This window comes from Schistocerca serialis, chromosome 2, assembly GCF_023864345.2.
Source record: "Schistocerca serialis cubense isolate TAMUIC-IGC-003099 chromosome 2, iqSchSeri2.2, whole genome shotgun sequence".
NCBI lineage: Eukaryota > Metazoa > Arthropoda > Insecta > Orthoptera > Acrididae > Schistocerca > Schistocerca serialis.
The window spans coordinates 707807116-707823679 of NC_064639.1; the positions used below are offsets into that span (position 1 = coordinate 707807116).

General features: G+C 38.2%; 1 protein-coding gene across 7 annotated transcripts in view; it reads left to right on the forward strand.

The window, feature by feature from the left end:
• The first annotated feature begins 1022 nt into the window (after positions 1 to 1022).
• The window catches only part of LOC126457870 (protein BUD31 homolog), a 67391-nt gene continuing 51849 nt past the window's right edge, over positions 1023 to 16564 (forward strand). The window contains exons 1-2 of one of the 7 annotated variants that reach the window (XM_050094526.1): positions 1023 to 1067; positions 3578 to 3692. In XM_050094526.1, the coding sequence (XP_049950483.1) occupies positions 1038 to 1067; positions 3578 to 3692 (145 nt within the window). In that variant the 5' untranslated portion in view covers positions 1023 to 1037. Of the gene's footprint in view, positions 1068 to 1146; positions 1177 to 3274; positions 3407 to 3458; positions 3482 to 3577; positions 3693 to 16564 lie in introns of those variants that run through there. The other 6 variants (XM_050094527.1, XM_050094528.1, XM_050094531.1 and 3 more) reach the window with 6 other exon arrangements.

Consider the following 16564-nt stretch of genomic DNA (forward strand, 5'->3'; position numbering starts at 1 on the left):
TTTCGCGTTTCCGAGGAAACTCACGCTCGGCATGCAAATGTGCCTTTATAAGTCTAACATAACAGTCGCGAAACTCCGCCTCGATTTTGTTGCCTACCGCGGCAGCATCGCCCCAAGCGGCCAGTAAGTTAAACTGTGAGTTCGGCGCAACCGTGAAAACGAACAGTGGTTGCTTATTTTGATTTCTACACTGGTTATTACAAGCGGGAGCTTTTGTAGCGCAATAAATTGCAGCAACAACAAGAAGAAGACACCACAGCTGTCTTTCTTTAGGTTTCCTAAGGATCCTGAGAGGTATATAACATCATGTTACTAAACTGTATCGTCAGGATTCACCCGCAAACTATATGTGTATTAATGATTAATGTTTTGTTTTAAGAGCAGAAAATGGCTAGTTGATAGCAGACGAGACGACCTTATGAAAAAGACCCGGTTTACTGTATAATAATATTAATTTTTGTTCGCTACATTTCGAACAAAACCAGTTCATGAACGCAGACAATAATAAACTTATGTGGAATGTAGTAGCCACACTGTTTGACATCCCAAATAATCCACCTCAACTGAGGATGAAGAGGAAACTGCCACAAAGATTCGACAATCCATCTAAATCTGTAAAACATTCCTATGATACAGAAGCATGTAGAGTTCAACTCTACATGTATCAGTCCCAGATTCGTGCCAATCGTCAACACAGATCTGCTTTGACGATGAGGTGGTTATATTAAGTAGGCATTCTTGTCTTACAAATGCATAATGTTTGGTTTGTATTTCATTCACTTCTGTTGTTAGTCACTTAATTTTCCTTGCTTCCTTCGTGTGATGACATTATTTTGTTGGCACCTTGTTCACTGACATTGTTTGAAAATTATTCAAATATTTGGTTTTGCGTGAAATGTAATGTAATCAGCTCATTATAATGTTTTCAACGTATTTCTCCCACTATTTGGCAGTTGCTTGTCCCACTTAGAATAATATAAAGGTTGTACTTGTGGCAATGCGACAATGACAAACACAGTAACGCTACAGAACGATAAATGAGCTGTCGATCGCTTTTGCATGTTGAGGTACGTGGTACATGTGTGTGCTTCTTATGTGTGAATCTCTGTGTTTATAATCTTTTGATATCAACGTGGTAAGCTTCAATTCTACACAATGTTACAAGTGTTTCTTCACGTATGTGTGGTAGCTTGCCAATCGTTTCATGGTTTTTGTCCATACTTGCGCTTATTTTAGAATCATTTTTAGAAACATATATGCCTCCTGATACTACACAAATCCTTGGAGGCAAGAAAATAACTCAAATACTTCGTAAATTACGTGGGAAATATGCTTCAAAACAAACATTATGCTATGCTTAGGCCGGTATTACACTATCAAATTTCTTTGTCCAAAATCTTTGTCCAATATCTTTGTCAAAGATACTTGATAGTGTAATAGGGATCTTTGACAAATGTCGTCCAATATTTGATCAAATCTAGGCCGAGGCCGTATATTTGATCAAAGAAATCGCTTGTCTTCTGTTCACTGCAATGCGATATGTTACCACGCGGAGCGCTAGCATCGCTGCAGCGTTCTGTCGTCTGTAGTGTTTTTATAACCATTGCCGGTAAATACAATTGGTGTGTGCCGACAACTACAGAATTAGTAGAGATGTCTGAAGCTTATCAGGCGCTTTACAACGTGAGGCACCCTGAATAAAAAATAGATTAAGAAGATTGGAGACCTAACCTGACCTAACCTAACCAAACATAACCCTCTCTTGTAGCAAGGAATCGGAGTGTTATAGTGAGCCTGTCTTCTGAAGATGTAGCAGTTCTTAAGTGAAAATTGTGCTTTGTGATATGAGGATACACTTCATTGAGCACATACAGAAATGTATGCTCATCCATTCTTAAGTAATTGATGTACGACTTGACGTCTTCCACTGTAAGCTCACGTAACAAGTTTTGTTGAATGCTTTTATCGTGTCGTCGTAAAACCCACGGCTTCACCCAGATTAGATTAGTTTTTCGTTCCATAGATCCGTGCTGAGGAGATCCTCGTGGATGTGGAACATGTCGATTTTTTTTAAGCTGAAATAAAAATACTAATAGTATGAATAAATACATCATTTGTTTCTATTAAAAATTTCGCCAATGGAGTAGAAGGAGTTTGCCAGTAGTAAGTCTTTCAGGCTCCTTTTAAACTGATCTTTATTTCTAACTAAATTTTTTATGTTTCCTGGCAAATTATTGAAGATGAGTGTTCCTGAGTAGTGGACCCCTTTTTGAACTGAAGTAAGTGTTTTTAAGTCCTTGTGCAGATCATTTTTGTTCCTGGTATTGTATGTATGAACTGAGTTGTTTGTTGGAAAAAGAGATATATTATTTACGACAAATTTTATTAAGAAGTAAATATACTGAGAGGCAGTAGTTAACCTGCGAGCCGGAAGTATAGTGAGACTGTCATTTGGGCCTACGAGAGTTATAGTTTTTTTTGTTTGTTTCTCATGCCTAGATAACTGTACAAACATATCGTTGCATGTATTGTAATAATCATTACATATAATGATCCACATGCAACAGTATCTCTACGGAAGTATCTAGGCATGAAATACAAAACAAAAAAGCTAACTTGCAAATCTCGTACGTCCAAACGACAGGCTCACTGTACTTCTGGCCCGCCAACAGTTTAATTTTCTTTCTTATTTTCCCCCGTACCAATGCAAGAATCTGAAGTACCCAGTTCTTTGAAGAGGTTTCTGCAGGAGGTCCGTGAATTTACTCCACAAATAATACGTATTACACGCTTTTGGACCTTGGAAACTTTTGTTTGACTTCAAGATTTACCCCAAAATATTATCCCATATGACAATGAAAGTATGCAAGCTTTTTCATTTTTATGTTGCCTATGTCTGCTAACACTCGAATTGCAAATACAGATTTGTTAAGGCGTTCTGCAGTTCTGTGGTGTGCTCCTCCCAACTGAATTTATTATCAAGTTGTAATCCCAGGACTTTTAAGACTGTCAACCTCGTATGTATGGTTCCATTTTCTCCCCCCACTTCTTTTCCGCATGTGCACACAATGCAATTGGAGTACGTTGAACTGCTGCGGTTAATAACAAGTTGTTGTCAGCCATCTTGAACTTTGACGAAAAATTTGATGACAGTGTAATACCCCTCGTAGCGCTACGTCAAAGATCTTTGTCCAATATATTGGACGGAATATTGGATCACATCTTTGATCAAATCTTTGACAAAGAAATTTGATAGTGTAATACCGGCCTTACAACGCGTCTGACTTTCACCTTACTCGCCGATTGGAGCGCTAGTGTCGTTCCATCTCTCAAACGGTAACAACTTTTGCAGCAGTGGCCAGCGAGTGTCGGGATCGGGACTTATGTTAGACTGTCGTTCCCAGTTGTGCGTGTTTATTCTTAAAAGAAACTGAACGCAAATAAAAAAGTTTCAGCGTGCAAAATTTTCAAATCTAAGCGTGTATCGTACAATCCTTGGAAGACTTGCATTAATCTGTGTTAACTTTGGTTTTGTATTATAATTTAAAAGTTAATTGTTTATAATGTTTTGTTATAGTTAAGTACAAGTTACGTCGGAATGCCTAAAGTGCGGAGGAGCAAGAAAGCCCCCCCTGAAGGATGGGAATTGATAGAGCCCACTTTGGAAGAACTAGAGCAGAAGATGAGAGAAGGTAAACCACTGTTCTAGAAGGAGTGCAAAACATAGCCTTTGTGTATTTGATGCCAATCGTTTTCCGTAATATCTTCTTCTTACTTGTCCGTCTATTACGATTGATATGTATTCTAGTCAGTGAGCGCGACTGATACACTGAAAGACTTGATTGTAATAGTAATGTGAGTTTCCTATTGTGTCAATCTGGTGCAGTCTGAAAAAAAAATAACTTTTGTAAGTAAGTGGATTTGTTTCCATGTGTACTTGCGCAACCTAGGCGAATTAACATACATGTGGTAGTTTCACGCGTTTGTGATTAGTGGATTTGATTCTGATCTAAAAGAATTAAGATCAAGGAGAGTAAATAAGAATCTTTAAACAATGCCGATGACGTAATTCCGCGATAGATGGCCGATATTCTGGAAAATCAGTTGAACGGGATGGATACTGTTATTGAGTAAAGGCTACAAATTGAACATCAACAAAACATGTGTATTGATGGGTAGTAGAAACTAAGTTAGTTGGTGCTGAAGGAACCAGGTTTACTGTCTAAAAGCAGTGATCAACCAAGTACGACTTCAGTTTAGATTTGAGGTGACCAATATTTTGTATGTGTTTAATGGTTTTCCGAACCGTATATTGAAGTCTGCATTTGCTGCATATTTAATTCGATTAAATAATTAAAACTGCATGGTAAATCCATCATTGAGACACATATATTCAACATCATTTACATAAAGAAGTATGTCACATTCTGATTGTGATTTTAAAAAGTTTAACTGTTTAGGACTCATTATTGACATTAGTGCACATTTCAGAATTTTCCAGTAAAAAAAAATACTGCAACAGGGCAATTCCATAGTTACGGGTGTTACATGTACACACCTTAAAATCAGGAAAAATAATGTAAGGAAAAATATTTATTGAAATTAATATTGAAAACTTTTAAGGCTTACATTATATTTCATGTTAGAAATGTTGATACTGGAATTGTTTTATTGTTCTCCTGGTTATTAATCAAAAAAGTAGTGTTACGGGTGTTACCAAAAGTAGACCTAGTCCCTGTTATGAGTTAGGGAATTCTCTAATTTCTGCAAACTTGATGAAGCTTTTATTCTTGTAAAACAACTGTCAAGAGGTATTGCCCCAAATTTTATTTTGAAATATAAATTTTTATTTTTTTGGACATCATAACTCCGTATATATATATTTTTTGCTGTTACGGGCGTTACATTAAATGTTACGGGTGTTACATAGATGCATCAGATTTGATTCTTGAAGGAATAAATCTACCTCTTACAATTGCATAAAAAGAAAAGAAGTATTGTAGTTTATTTGGAATAAAAGTATGTACTTAAGAGAACATATTTGAAGGATAAAGCTATTTATTACACAAAAAATTTTGTTACAATTTTATAGTACAACTAGGCCAAGATATCGTTACTTACTTAACATTTACCTCGTTTTGTAGGCCTAATAAATTTATGACAAAAATGTTTTCTTATTATTGATAGGTTTAAAAACTTCATTTAAAAAACTTTTCCAGCAACACCCAATTCAAAATTGAACTCATAGTACAAACGGTTACCTTGTTTGATTTCTGGTGCTGTTGCCTTAGATAGTACTTGACTGAATTTCACAAAACAAACATCAGTTTCATCTAGTTTAAAAAGTGTTTTACTTTTTCCTACTGACTTCAGAAACATTATTTTCACATCCTCCTCTTCATCAACCTCACTCTGGCAGATTCCCAAGTAACGGTGTTGAATTTTGGATAGGGTTGGCTTCTTTTTGTCACTTGGAATGTCAACCAAGACAAATAACCCAAATTTTAAATCAGACTTTTCAATTTTATTAGTTAGGCTTAACTGACGAGCACTTCCAATATTGTTTTGCGATTCAGATGGTGAAACAGTCTCCTGATTAGAATCATTAGAACTGCACATTTCATAGAAGTTTATGCATCTTTTTGCATGTAATGTTTTAACTTTGGCATCCTCAGTAATAAATACTGACATCCTTGTCATTCATTAATGACTCTGCTGTTTTTGAAACCAGGAAATCAGTTGTGTTATAAGCCCGAAAGTGATGGCAGCCCTGGATTTGAGGAATTGCTTGTAAATTTTTCCACCTTTCATCCAAAATATGAATGTTATGCTCCACTGTTATCTTATCAACCCATAGTACCTTAATTTTAGAAAAATTCTTCAGAGTGTAGTCATAAAAGTCAATTGCGTTGTTAATAATAACTTTCCTAGATCTAACAGCTGTCCACACACTCCTCTTCAGTGCACCTCCTATGCCATCCATGACTCCTTTACCATGTGAACTGGCAAAAAAATTCCATTCAACTGTCAATCCAAAGTTTCAGAGCCAATTATATCGGAAACTATCTTTTTAATAACACCAGATTTTTTACTGGGGCTTTTTCGAAGTACCTTCAACACTTTCTTCACAGCTTTACCAAATGTCTGTTTACACTTGTAAGTCCCAATAGGAGAAGATTCATTTGGAACTTTTGATCTTGCGAGTTCTAGTTTTTTCTTCTCTCTCTCTCTCTCTTATTTTTCTTCGATTCTTATCTCTAAGACGTTGATTATTTTTCAATTTTTTTTTTAACCTGCAATCTTCTTAATTCGTCTTGTTCTTTCTTCAAGTAAGCTTCTCTGTTTTCATGGTTATCTTTAATCTTTTCTTGGTACTTCTTCACTCTTTCCCTTGCTGGTACTGGTGCCACGGTCTCCGAAGACAGAAATCATGATAATGTAGGCATATATATGTATAAACATAACGCTGTCCAGAGAGATAAAAGTAAAAGACATTGTTAAGCATAGGCTCTTATGAATGACTAGAATCTGCCTCAATGAGCTGTTTACTGGGCCTATATAAAATTTAAAACTGAGGTTAGCAATATTGTTGTTCTTGGAAAAGTTAGAATGGAAAACATAAACTATATGTAATCTAATTTTGGGCTTAATTAACATTTTAGGAGGATATCAGTTGAGTCAGGTTAATGCCCTAATTAACTTTTATAATGTAGGTGTAGTGCTTAAACAAATGTATGCAGTGGAATAAAAATTTTAGTTTTCATGCTTAAAACTGTTTTCAAAAATGACTCTGAGCACCATGGGACTTAACATCTGTGGTCATCAGTCCCCTAGAACTTAGAACTACTTAAACCGAACTAACCTAAGGACATCACACACATCCATGCCAGAGGCAGGATTCGAACCTGCGACCGTAGCGGTCACGCGGTTCCAGACTGAAGCGCCTAGAACCGCACAGCCACACCGGCTGGCAAAACTGTTTTCATATGTCATAAACATAGTTAAGAAGCTTTATTCATTAATAATAATACCATTTGGTTATAATTTAAATGTAGGGCCTAGGCCTACTAAAGATTGAGGTGGCATTAAACCATCCAATTCAAGTTACGGGTGTTACGCATGTGTTAAGTAACACCCGAAACAAAAATTAGTAACACCCGTAACAGCTCTAAGAGTGTTAAATAAGATTTCAAAATGCCATGTAATGGTATGATATTGTAAAACATGGGTATAACCTCACTTTTACAGAAAGGTATTGTACAGAACAAATTTACTAGATTACAAATTAAACTTTTGTATCTTTTTTGTTACGGGTGTTACAAGCTGCATATATATTATAAAACTAACAGAATAAAGAAATGCAATTAGCTTACCTCTGCAAAATGAATTATTATGAGCTATAACAATGTTGACTTCAATATTCTTTGCAACAATAGAACAATCAGCTATGGATAACACAACTAATATTCATCTGGAAATAGCATAAAACATACCTCTCTTTGGTGCCATAGAACAGTGCACTTTAAACACTTAGTGAAGGTAGAAATTTATTTTTTTCATATTCATGATTATTTTGCAATGAACAAATGTACTTTTAACTTGGCATTTTTAAAGTTATATTTGTAATATTGTCATTTTAATTTTTTTGTCACAAAGTCTCTTTAACATGGAATGACCCAACAGCAGCTGATAGTTTTCCCATCGTGGTTTTTCATCTAATAGTTTCACACACATTGCTTTTTGTTTTACTGCATAGCATCAAGTCCATCCAAGGGGCTCAGTAAGGCTCAAGCAGAGATGAACAATATATTTTACTGTATATTGCTATTGCTGTAAGTCTGTAATTTTTTTTTCTCCTTTGCTGTCACTAATGGATTTTCCACCCATTAGGTAGTAGTAACAGTGGTTATAGTGTCATGTACATAAATAAATACTCAGAATTCATCCTAAGTATTGAAATGCTGTAATAACAGAATTCCACTTTGAAAGACAAACAGCTTACTTTACAATTAACAGTGAAAATGAGTCATCATTACTAAAAAGACCCAAACGTTAGTGAAAGAAAAATCACAAACTAACAAGACCCTCATGGAATTGGAAGTGTTGGGTAGGGATACCTGTATTCTTATTAATATGTTCAAACTTAGTACAGTGGTTTTCAATATGAAGACTGATTTGATGCAGCTCTCCAAACTAGTGCAATAAATCTCTTCATCTCTGAATAACTACTACAATCTACGTCCATTGGAACCTGTTTATTGTGTTGAAGCTTTGGTCTTATTATACTATTTTTAACCCCACACTTCCCTCCATTACCATACTGACAATTCTATCTTGCCTCAGGATGTGTCTTATCAGTTGATCGCCTGATTTGCATGAAAATAGACCATAGTGAGAATACATTGTGGTCAAAAAAGTAAGGCATGCAAAGTATGTCTTTTAAATTGATTAATCACATGTATTAGTTTTGCCAGCTAATGAGTAAACAGTAACCTTCAAATCTAACATGGACATTGGGCTACTCTACAGTTCAGTTTGTCTGACCACATCATCAGTTAACCCTTTGAGAGGAGGAGAGAGGATGGTGATATCATGATTGAAGCAGATAGTGCCTATCTGCAACTCAGCATCTCCGCTGTACGATTTTGTAATTTTTTTTTTTCCTTTGGCCTGCAATATCTTTGTTAGGGGACCAGATAAAAATCTGAAAATTTTGCAGCGAATAGACCTTCTGATATCAAACTTCAGTATAAATTTCAACTTCGAGGTTCAATTGCAGTGTATGGACTGATGGATAAAGTGTATGTTATGTAATTTAAACATATCTATGATTAGTTTAAAAAGAAATGAACCAACTAATAACATTATCTTGTTCTCATCTTATTTGTTTTTACTATGTTATTCATTGAACAACTGAGAAATTTCTTCACTCAGAGTGGGCATTAGGTTAAAAGTTTACCCACTGTTGTAAATTCCAGGGGAGACAGCTTCTTCAGTACTTTTTCTAACAGGCATCCAGACTTAATCCTTTTCAGGTTTTGTAAAAAAGTTCTTTGGTCCTGGTTGGTAGTAAAATGTAAGATAGACATCTTAGTTTTGACAGTCAATATTATCAACTTCAGCAATCTACGACTGTTTGCCATAAATGCAAGTCACACTGTCCTTATTTTGATGCATCAGTGGGTACAAGTTTTCCACATTGGTGAAGTCAATATTGGGATGTTGATGTGAACTTACACTTGAGCAAGTTGTGTGACTGAAGTACAAAACAATGAAAAGATTGGGTGCCTTTAATCTTCTGACAGGTGTTGAATCGTTCCTCCAAGACGTTGGCATTGAGTTCTTGTATTCTGTCACATTTTACAAAAATGTAAGTAATGCCTTTTACCTGTTCTTTCAAGAGTTTAAACATTTCTTGAGGTGTCAAGATCTGGTTCTCATAAGTCTGCTGCAGACTAGTTTTTGTGACAGTTAACATTGTTGTATCTGTGATGCCATCACATGCATTCATCCCATCATGAAAGGAGGGGGGGGGAGTGCCATTCTGCATCAAGTCCTTGGTCTTCTTCATGAAAGGAGATGTTAAAATATTTTTATATTGGCTTGTAGCGCTGTAGTATTGTGTTCACGGTATGCACTTATGACACAAAAACTGTGACTTTTTAGCTTATCTTGATCTTTGTAATAGAACAAAAATGGATGAACTGAGGCATGTTTGTTTTCCCAGTAGTGCCCTTGTACTTCATCTTGAACAACAAAGGAATAGTTTTCGGAAAAGTCAATGAGAACTAAGCATTCATCAACTTACAGAGTTTGATTTTTGTCTTTCATAAACTTACTCTGAGCTTTGGCAATAAAATGATGCATTTTCTGGTTTTCAAGGTTAGCTATCAACTCTTCAAAAAACTGGTCTTGTGGGTTTGTAATTGTTACTATTTCCATTCTATCTTGTGTCAACCATTATTTCTATTCTATATTGTCCGACATCAAATCGTCATTGTCTGATTCTTCAGACATGTCAAGTAAAGCTTGTTTGCCCGGACAGTCTTTACATTTTCCCATGATCATACTATTGTAGCGGTCAGTGTTGCAAACCAGACCTTCCAAATGATCCTTCTAGTCAGCTCTAAGATTGGCACAATCTATCTACCAACTTCACATTCTGGTGATACAGACAAATACAAACATTGTGGGTGCCAGATGCCTGTGCAGCAATACACCATTTTGGTCTTGGCTCGCAAAATTTTTACCTTCCAATTTTAATGTCAAATTTTCTTTCCTTTTTTTTAATTCAGTGAACAGTTCGCTTAAATTACACAATATTAACATCTTTTGTGTCTGAGGCTTAGTACCATTTTCTTCCATAGAAACAGTTTTTTTGCCAGGCATCAAACAGCTGTTATTGTCATTTACATGAAACCCAATAAACTTTATGATCAAGTTTTCATCCATAAAATTAGATGCATTTTTCTTTTGTAATGTAGCTAAATTCCCTGCTCTTTTACTAACTGCCTTGTTAATTTAACCAAATATTCTTACACATTAAATTGATCACCAATTTTTGCTCGACTCCAAGAATTTGGTAGTAAACTGATAGTCTTAATTTTATCCTCTTTGTTTGGAATATGACGTATAATTTTTAGCTTTTCTATCAAATAATCATATTTGGTCAGATAATTTGTAGAACTTTGATCATGTATAGTGCAACTTTTCTTTTGAAATGAAACTTCCAAACTCTTGTTGACAGAAGTTGCCACTTTCTTCATTTTTGTATTCAATGCAAAGGTCTTGTTTCTTAACTTAGTTTTCTAATTTTAGTAGTGTGCGATACACCTGGGACTTCACAAGCTAAATCCACATTTCTTTGTAGTTTCCAACAAGTTGAAAATTCTTTATCTGAGCTATCACTTCCCTTACTTTAACGACGAATGTCTTAGAACAACATGTTGGACACATGACTTTCTGGTATTACAGAGATAAAAGGGATTTTATTTTCAGAATAATGGGTAAACATTATTTCTCTCAGACCATTTGTTACAGGCTTTTTTGTTTCTTAAGAGTCCAAGCAAGACTACCCAAAAAGGTGATGAAATTTCTTTAAGTACTTAATTTCATGGTTCTTGGAAGGCGAGTTAACCTCTGAACCAACTTATAAGTAAAACAACACTTTTTCTTCTTCACTGTAATTTTCAATTAAAGTAATGTCTGTAGGAAACACTCCATGGGCACTTTTATTGCAAGCTTCATTAATAAGAACACCAATACTCTATTGTTAAACTGCATACTTCAAGAGCTTATTTTTAACAATGTGAGGATTACAAAGGCTTGTCTGTGAACCTGTAAAGACTAGCAGATGCTGTCTGCTAGCCTGCTGAAACTTTCTGCAAGGGATTGTTTCAACAAATAATCATTCATTACTTCAATTTTTTGTGTTTTTTCGTATGTTTAAATTATTCTTTATTCTGTTAGTTCATATTATTTTTTACTCGTATTTGTAATTTTTTTCTGTGATTTCCCATTGAGTCTGAGTTGAAATTTATGCTGAAGTTTGATGTCATAAACATCTATAAAGTGTATATCTTTCAGATTTGTACCTGGTCCCCTAACAAAGATATTGCAGGCCAAAGAATAAAAAAATTATCCCCCACTGTATTTCTTATAAGTGTAAGCTTCTCGCCCTTGATAGTCTAGAGAAGGTAACATACTGTGTAGTGTAATAGCACAAAAATATCATGGTTGAGGAATTACTACTCCTGTGCAAAAGTACTGTTAAAAAAAATCAGGTCTTTTTTTGTGTCCAGTGACTTTGAGCCATTAAAAATGTATTACAGAATACATTCCACTAGGTGATCATGGTTTTAATTTATAGATGTGTATGCTGAACTAATGCTTCTTATTTGAAAGGTCTGGGGTAACCCATTAATGAGTAATTTAAGAAACAGCATATACTTGTCAATGCTGAAGAATGCTTGCAGCCTGAAACGGAAATAGACACTGTTTTGAAATGATAACCAATAAAAAAAAGTTTTAAAAATGTTTTTGAGCCTACTGAATGCAACCAATAATTTTTGTTTTGAATGACTGAAGTGGAAAAATCTAAGATGGCCTTATATGCCACATAAAGTGACATACATGCAATTGGCTTGCATGGTTTGCTAGACCCAAAATTATCTTCATTGGTAAAAGTTTAGCTTGTTATAGTATTTTAAAATTTGGGACATTCACGACTTGATCTTGGTTTTAAATGACCAAATGTATTTTACTACCTTCACTCTCATAAGCATTGATTGATCTTTAATCAGTTCGCACTCCCTGTACAGTTTATGCCCACTTTTATGTATGATCAGTATTCTCCATGAATTTGACATCAATTTTGATCCACTGCACTTCCCTCCATCGAGATTCTTAATAGTTTGCATTTGCCATCTGGCACTAATGCTTACACATGCATGTGTGTGTGACCTCCCATCCAGTATCCTTCCTCCGTCCTTCCTCCTCCCTCTCCCGCTCCAATTGCGATGTGCATTCCATTCAGCATTATCAAAAGCTTATTCTGAATCTGTAAACATGAGTTTGTGTTTCTGGAAGATGTCCTCTCAGTTAAGTTTTAGGGTCAGTATTTCCCATGTGTGTTCCTACATTTCATAGACTGATCAGTTTGGCATCTATCAGTAATTCCTTTCTTCCAATACGAGAGAAGGAAAAAAAAACACACACACACACACACACACACACACACACACACACACACACGCACACGCACGCAAGTGCAACCTGCACACATGTCTGCAGTCTCAGAGAGCTGAAACTACACTATGAGCAGCAGCACCAGTGCATGATGGGAGCGGCGACTGGGTGGGGGTAAGGAGGAGGCTGGGGCAGGGAGGGGGAGGGATAGTATGGTGGTAGTGGCAGGCAGTGAAGTGTTGCAGTTTAGACGAAAAGTGGGAGAGAAGGGGGAGAGGGTAAGTAGTGGAAAGGAGAGAAATAAAAAGAAATTAAAAGACTGGGTGTGGTGGTGAAATGACAGCTCTGTACTGCTGGAATGGGAACATTGAGGGAGCTGGATGGGTGAGGAAAGTGACTTAATGAAGGTTGAGACCAGGAGGGCTATGGGAACGTAGGATGTATTGCAGGGAAAGTTTCCACCTGCACAATTCAGAAAAGCTGGTGTTGGTGGGAAGGATCCATATGGCATAGGCTATGAAGAAATCGTTGAGATGAGGGGTATCATGTTTGGCAGCATGTTCAGCTACAGGGTGGTCCACTTGTTTTTTTGCTACAGTTTGTTGGTGGCCATTCATGTGGACAGACAGTTTGTTGGTTGTCATGCCTACATAGAGTGCAGCACAGTGGTTGCAGCTTAGCTTGTAGACCACATGACTGGTTTGACAGGTAGCCCTGCCTTTGATGAGATAGGTGATGTTAGTGACTGGACTGGAGTAGGTGGTGGTAAGAGGATGCATGGGACAGGTCTTGCATCTGGGTGTATTACAGGGGTATGAGCCATGAGATAAGGGGTTGGAAGCAGGGGTTGTGTAAGGATGGACAAGTATATTGTGTAGGTTGGGTGGATGGCAGAATACCACTGTAGAAGGGGTGGGAAGGATAGTGGGCAGGACATTTCTCATTTCAGGGCACGACGAGAGGTAATCGAAACCATGGTGGAGAATGTAATTCAGTTGCTGCAGTCCCAGACGGTACAGAGCTAAGAGCGGAATGCTCCTCTGTGGCCGGACTTTGGGAGGTGGTGGGAGACTCGAAAGATAAGGCACAGGAGACTTGTTTTTGTACAAGGATGGGAGGATAATTATGGTCAGTGAAGGCTACAGTGAGACCCTCGGTACATTTTGAGAGGGACTGCTCGTTACTCCAGATGTGATGATCACGGGCGGCTAAGCTGTACGGAAGGAACTTTTTTGTATGAAATGGGTGGCAGCTGTCGAAGTGGAGGTATTGCTGGTGGTTATAAGGTTTGATATGGACGGAGGTACTGATGTAGCCATCTCTGAGGTGGAGGTCCACATCTAGGGAAGTGGCTTGTTGGGTTGAGTAGGGCCAGGTGAAGCAAATGGGGGAGACGTTGTTGAGGTTCTGGAGGAATGTGAATAAGGTGTCCTCACCTTCAATCCAGATAGCAAAGATGTCATCAATGAATCTGAACCATGTGAGGGGTTTAGGATTCTGGGTTTTTAGGAAGGATTCCTCTCTTACCCTATCACTCACTGCACTCCCACCTTCTACATGCTTCCCAAAGTCCATAAACCCAACCACCCAGGACGCCCCATTGTGGCCGGTTACTGTGCCCCCACTGAGAGAATCTCTGCTCTCGTAGACCAACACCTTCAACCTATTACCCAGAACCTGTCTTCCTATATAAAAGATACCAACCATTTCCTCGACCGACTCTCCACAGTTCCTTTTCCCTTTACCACATGTGCCCTGCTCGTCACTATTGATGCCACCTCCCTGTACGCTAACAGTCCTAATGCCCATGGCCTTACTGCTATTGAACACCACCTTTCCAGACACCCTATGGATTCCAAACCAACATGGTATGGTTTGGGATACCTCCATGGCATGGTATGAAGGTATGGACCTCCTTCCTAGTCTCTACGACCAACTATATATATCCTCACTCGCAATTACTTCTCCTTTGAAGGCATTACCTACAAACAAATCTGCAGTACAGCTAAGGGCACCTGCATGGCACTGTCCTATGCCAACCTATTCATGGGCCATCTAGAGGAATCCTTCCTAAAGACGCAGAATCCTAAATCCCTCATCTGGTTCAGATTCATTGATGACATCTTTGCTATCTGGATTGAAGGCGAGGACACCTTATTCACATTCCTCCAGAACTTCAATGACGTCTCCCCCATTTGCTTCACCTGGCCCTACTCAATCCGACAAGCCACCTTCTTAGATGTGGACCTCCACCTCAGAGATGGCTACATCATTACCTCCGTCCATATCAAACCTAATAACCACCAGCAATACCTCCACTTCGACAACTGTCACCCATTCCATACAAAGAAGTCCCTTCGTACAGCTTAGCCACCCGTGATCATAGCATCTGGAATGACGAGCAGTCCCTCTCAAAATGTACCGAGGGTCTCACTGTAGCCTTCACTGACCGTAATTATCCTCCCATCCTTGTACAAAAACAAGTCTCCCGTGCCTTATCTTTCCAGTCTCCCACCACCTCCCAAAGTCCGGCCACAGAGGAGCATTCCCCTCTTAACTCAGTACCATCTGGGACAGCAGCAACTTAATTACATCCTCCACCATGGTTTCGATTACCTCTCGTCGTGCCCTGAAATGAGAAATGTCTTACCCACTATCCTTCCCACCCCTTCTACAGTGGTATTCTGCTGTCCACCGAACCCACACAATATACTTGTCCATCCTTACACAACCCCTGCTTCCAATCCCTTACCTTATGGCTCATACTCCTGTAATAGACCTAGATGCAAGACCTGTGTCATACATCCTCCTACCACCACCTACTCCAGTCCGGTCACTAACATCACCTATCCCATCAAAGGCAGTGCTACCTGTGAAACCAGTCATGTGATTTACAAGCTAAGCTGCAACCACTGTGCTGCATTCTATGTAGGCATGACTATCCACAAGCTGTCTGTCCGCATGAACGGCCACCAACAAACTGTGGCAAAAAAACAAGTGGACCACCCTGTAGCTGAACATGCTGCCAAACATGATACCCCTCATCTCAATGACTGCTTCACAGCCTGTGCCATATGGATCCTTCCCACCAAAACCAGCTTTTCTGAATTGCGCAGGTGGGAACTTTCCCTGCAATAGTCCTACTTTCCTGTAACCCTCCTGGTCTTAACATTCATTAGTCACTGTCCTCACCCATCCAGCTCCCTCAGTGTTCCCATTCCAACACCACACAGCCATCATTTCACCGCCACACCAAGTCATTAGATTTCTTTTTATTTTTATTTCTCTCCTTTTCACTACCTACCCCCTGCCCCCTTCTCTCCTGCCCTCCGTCTAAACTGCAACACTTCACTGTCCGCCACTCCCACCATACTATCCCTCTCCCTTCCCACCCCAGCCTCCTCTTTACCCCCACCCAGTCATCACTCCCATCATGCACTGGTGCTGCTGCTCGCAGTGTAGTTTCAGCTCTCTCAGACTGCAGACGTGTGTGGAAGTTGCACTTTTGTGTGTGTGTGTGTGTGTGTGTGTGTGTGTGTGTGTGTGTCTACTGCTGACAAAGGCCTTAATGGCCGAAAGCTATGATTGTGCGAATCTTTTTTTGTTCCTATTGCGACTCAGCATCTACGCTTTATGGTGAGTAGCACCTTTCCTTCTCTCGTATTGTTACATAGTATTCTAGTAACTTGTGTTAGTATTCTAACAGACTACTTAATCTGGTGATTTGGTACTTACCTATTTGTTTTTAAGGAATAATGTTGGCAGTGCTTACTTCGAGATGAGATGAAAAGGTAAGGAATGTTTCATTAATTTTTTGTAATTAGCTAGTGATAAATGAGAAGGTAGGTAAAATATTCATAACAATGACTACAAGCAT